Raw genomic sequence first — 3,008 nt, forward strand, 5'->3', positions numbered from 1 at the left:
CCATCCATCCATCCATCATCATTCTATCCATCCATCCATCCATCCATCCATCATCATTCTATCCATCCATCCATCCATCCATCCATCCAACCGTCCGTCCGTCCGTCCGTCCGTCCTCCATCCATCCATCCATCCATCCATCCATCCATCCATCCATCCATCCATCCATCCATTCATCCATCCATCCATTCATCCATCCATCCATCCATCCATCCATCCATCCATCCATCTTCCTGTTCTTGGTTCTGATCCTACCAGAGATAAATCATCTCATCTTGAACCAGTAGAAGTCATGTTTCTACTGGTTCTACTGGCAGAAACAAACTGGGAAAACAATCGCAGGACTACTGTATCCCTCACTAAAGATGTCCGCCAAGGCGCCTCAACCTGATCAGGTGACGTAGCATCAATGACGCCACATCCCGCCCTGAGGGACAAAGCAGAATAACCAAACCAGAACCAAAGTGTCCAACGGGTCTGGATCGAACACTTTGGGTCTCCGCAGCAGCCTCTAGTGGAGGTTACAGGCACTGCAGCTGCAGGGAGTGCGTTTCCTCCTCTTCCTCACCAGCAGCATGTCGTTCTTGATGATGAAGAGCTGCTTGCTCCACTGTCCGAGCCACTTCCTCCTCCACAGGTACCCGCAGAGCCGGGACTCCGGCGTGGGCCGCAGGCTGATCTGGGAGCTGCTCCACTGGATGTAGTGAGCTCTGTCCTTCACAAGGCCGCCTCCTTCATCCTCATCATCCTCTTCCTCACCGTACGACTCGTAGTGACTGCTCTCTGACTCCGCCCTCTCTGGAGGAAGGAACAGGTTCCTGTTCAGTGGCTTTAGGCCCGCCGAGGCTCCTCTGCTGTGTGCGGTACCTGTGTTGGACGCGGTGGTTTCTGACGCTACGTAAGGTTCTGCTTCCTCGTACGTGTCCTCTTCATCGTCACCGCCAAGCCCGCCTGGAGGATGAGGAGGGACGGTGGGGCCCTGCAGACAGTCATTCATATGCTGAGCACACGTCCGCTAATCCGCTGATAGCGGAGCTAATTCTTCTTACAGCTCATTTCGCTAACATTTAGCACTTAGCTTCCACATGGAGAGCGCTAATGTACTTTGCTATAAGAAAACTTTCAGTTGAATAAAGTTCAACATCTGTGCTGAAGTTTTCATCGTCAATTCATAAAAATTATTCAAATAGTTTATATTCAGGCTCTTATTTTGAAGTGGACTGTTGTGCTTTTTCCCCAAAAACTTTAATTAAAACAAGAAACATTCAGCAACAAAATTAAAAGATACGACATGAACCTAAATATAATATTTAAAGACTTTATAAAACATGTAAATTATGATGTCAAAATTAAACTGATGCTCGTCGGTTTTATAGCTACTTTGATTTTATCCACCAGATAAAATCCCAGTAAATCTAAAGTTACTGGGTGTGAATACTTTTGTGAGGCTCTGTGAACGTTGTGCTGGGATTTTGATCTTATCGTGTGTGTGTGTGTGTGTGTGTGTGTGTGTGTGTGTGTGTGTGTGTTTTCTGTCCATCACGTAGACCAGATGCTAATCTGCCGCCATCAGCAGCCGCTTCGTCCCCCTGCTGGTCCGTCAGCCAATGGGAGCGCGGCGCGGCGGCCTCCCGTGTAAACAGAGGGCTTCCTGTGCCTCCCTCACACACACCCGCTCCCCCCGCCGTCTCCTGCCAAGCCCCCGGAGGCCCCGGTCTGTCATTACTGACCCACATCACAGGCGCTGGATCCCGTCTAAAAACAAACTTTCTTCCCTCCGCCCAGTTTTCCTTTGAGCTCCCCTCTGAGGTCGGGGAGCGAGGAGGTTTGGTTAGAGTCTGACCTGCCGTGATGGGATGATGACCCTTTTCCTTACCGCTGATTAACGATGCTCCTGTGTTGCCATGGTAACCGTATGATGGGAAACAGGAGGTTTTGTCGAGGTTCTCTAAACTGCCACTGCAGGATTTCTGGAGACTTTTCAGTTTTTCTTTGGATTCTTTTCCTCTAAATCAGTTTTTTCACAACCCTGGAGGTGAAACCAGTTTGCCCAGTTTGCCCAGTTTGCCCAGTGACGTTTGCTCACCCCGCTCTTCATCCAGTCCGACGGGTCCTGATGTGAGATCAGCTCAGACGACCAAACTGCATCTGGAAACAACCAAACATGGAGCAAACGTCGGATCTGAGGTGGGAGAAGGAAGGCGGCGCCGCGGCGTACCTGTCCCAGGTGAGTCGTCCAGCTCGTTGCCTAGCGACGATGAGGGGCAGCTCATCACCATGTACTCAGCATCTTCCACTGCAGACACAGGAAACCAGTCAACTGTAAATCAGCTTCACACATTAAGAAGCTAATATTTCCTAGAAGCTCAGATGAATCTGTGGACGTGTTTCATCTGCAGCCTGTTTCTCTCCGTCTGCTGCGTTTCTTTGGACCAAACAGGAAGTGGAACCAGGTGAACCAGGAAGTGGTCAGCGGGCCGCTACCTGGAGCGTCGGGCGTCTGCAGTTTGGACAGCAGCTCTGAGATCGACTTCTTCTGCGCCTGAGCGATGTAGCTCAGGTTCTCCGAGTCGAGAACCGACAGGAACGTCTGCAGATCCCAGATCAGCTTCGCCAGAACTGAACACAGCAGGGAGAGAGAGGAGCAGTGGGCGAGTTAACGAACGAGTCAGTCCTTCAGCAGTTACTGAGTCAGTTAGTGAACAAGCCAGGTAATAAGCGAGTCATTCATCAGCCAGATGAACGAGTCATTCATCAGCCAGATGAACGAGTCATTCATCAGCCAGATGAACGAGTCATTCATCAGCCAGATGAACGAGTCAGTCTCTAGTCTGTTTCCCTCGTTGCCGCCATGTTTGGAGCCACTGAGAGAAGTTCAGACATCCAGCAGCTCAGACGTTGCCTCTGCCTCTCTCCAGTCTACAGCTGAGGCAACGGTTGCCTGAGAGGGACGGAGAGGCAACGGTTGCCTGAGAGGGACGGAGAGGCAACGGTTGCCTGAGAGGGAC

The 3,008-nt window shown here is 50.9% G+C and overlaps 1 protein-coding gene across 5 annotated transcripts in view; it reads right to left on the reverse strand.

The window, feature by feature from the left end:
- LOC103470773 (actin filament-associated protein 1-like 2) overlaps positions 1-3,008 on the reverse strand; it is an 18,667-nt gene that overhangs the window by 7,726 nt on the left and 7,933 nt on the right. For 4 of the 5 annotated variants that reach the window (XM_008419437.2, XM_008419438.2, XM_017306586.1 and 1 more), the window contains 4 exons: positions 2,485-2,619; positions 2,219-2,296; positions 2,087-2,148; positions 569-979 (listed from right to left, as the gene is read on the reverse strand). In XM_008419437.2, coding sequence (XP_008417659.1) covers positions 569-979; positions 2,087-2,148; positions 2,219-2,296; positions 2,485-2,619 — 686 coding nt within the window. The remainder of the gene's footprint in view (positions 1-568; positions 980-2,086; positions 2,149-2,218; positions 2,297-2,484; positions 2,620-3,008) is intronic. The other variant, XM_008419439.2, reaches the window with a different exon arrangement.

Source organism: Poecilia reticulata, linkage group LG9 (genome assembly GCF_000633615.1).
Source record: "Poecilia reticulata strain Guanapo linkage group LG9, Guppy_female_1.0+MT, whole genome shotgun sequence".
NCBI classification, from domain to species: domain Eukaryota; kingdom Metazoa; phylum Chordata; class Actinopteri; order Cyprinodontiformes; family Poeciliidae; genus Poecilia; species Poecilia reticulata.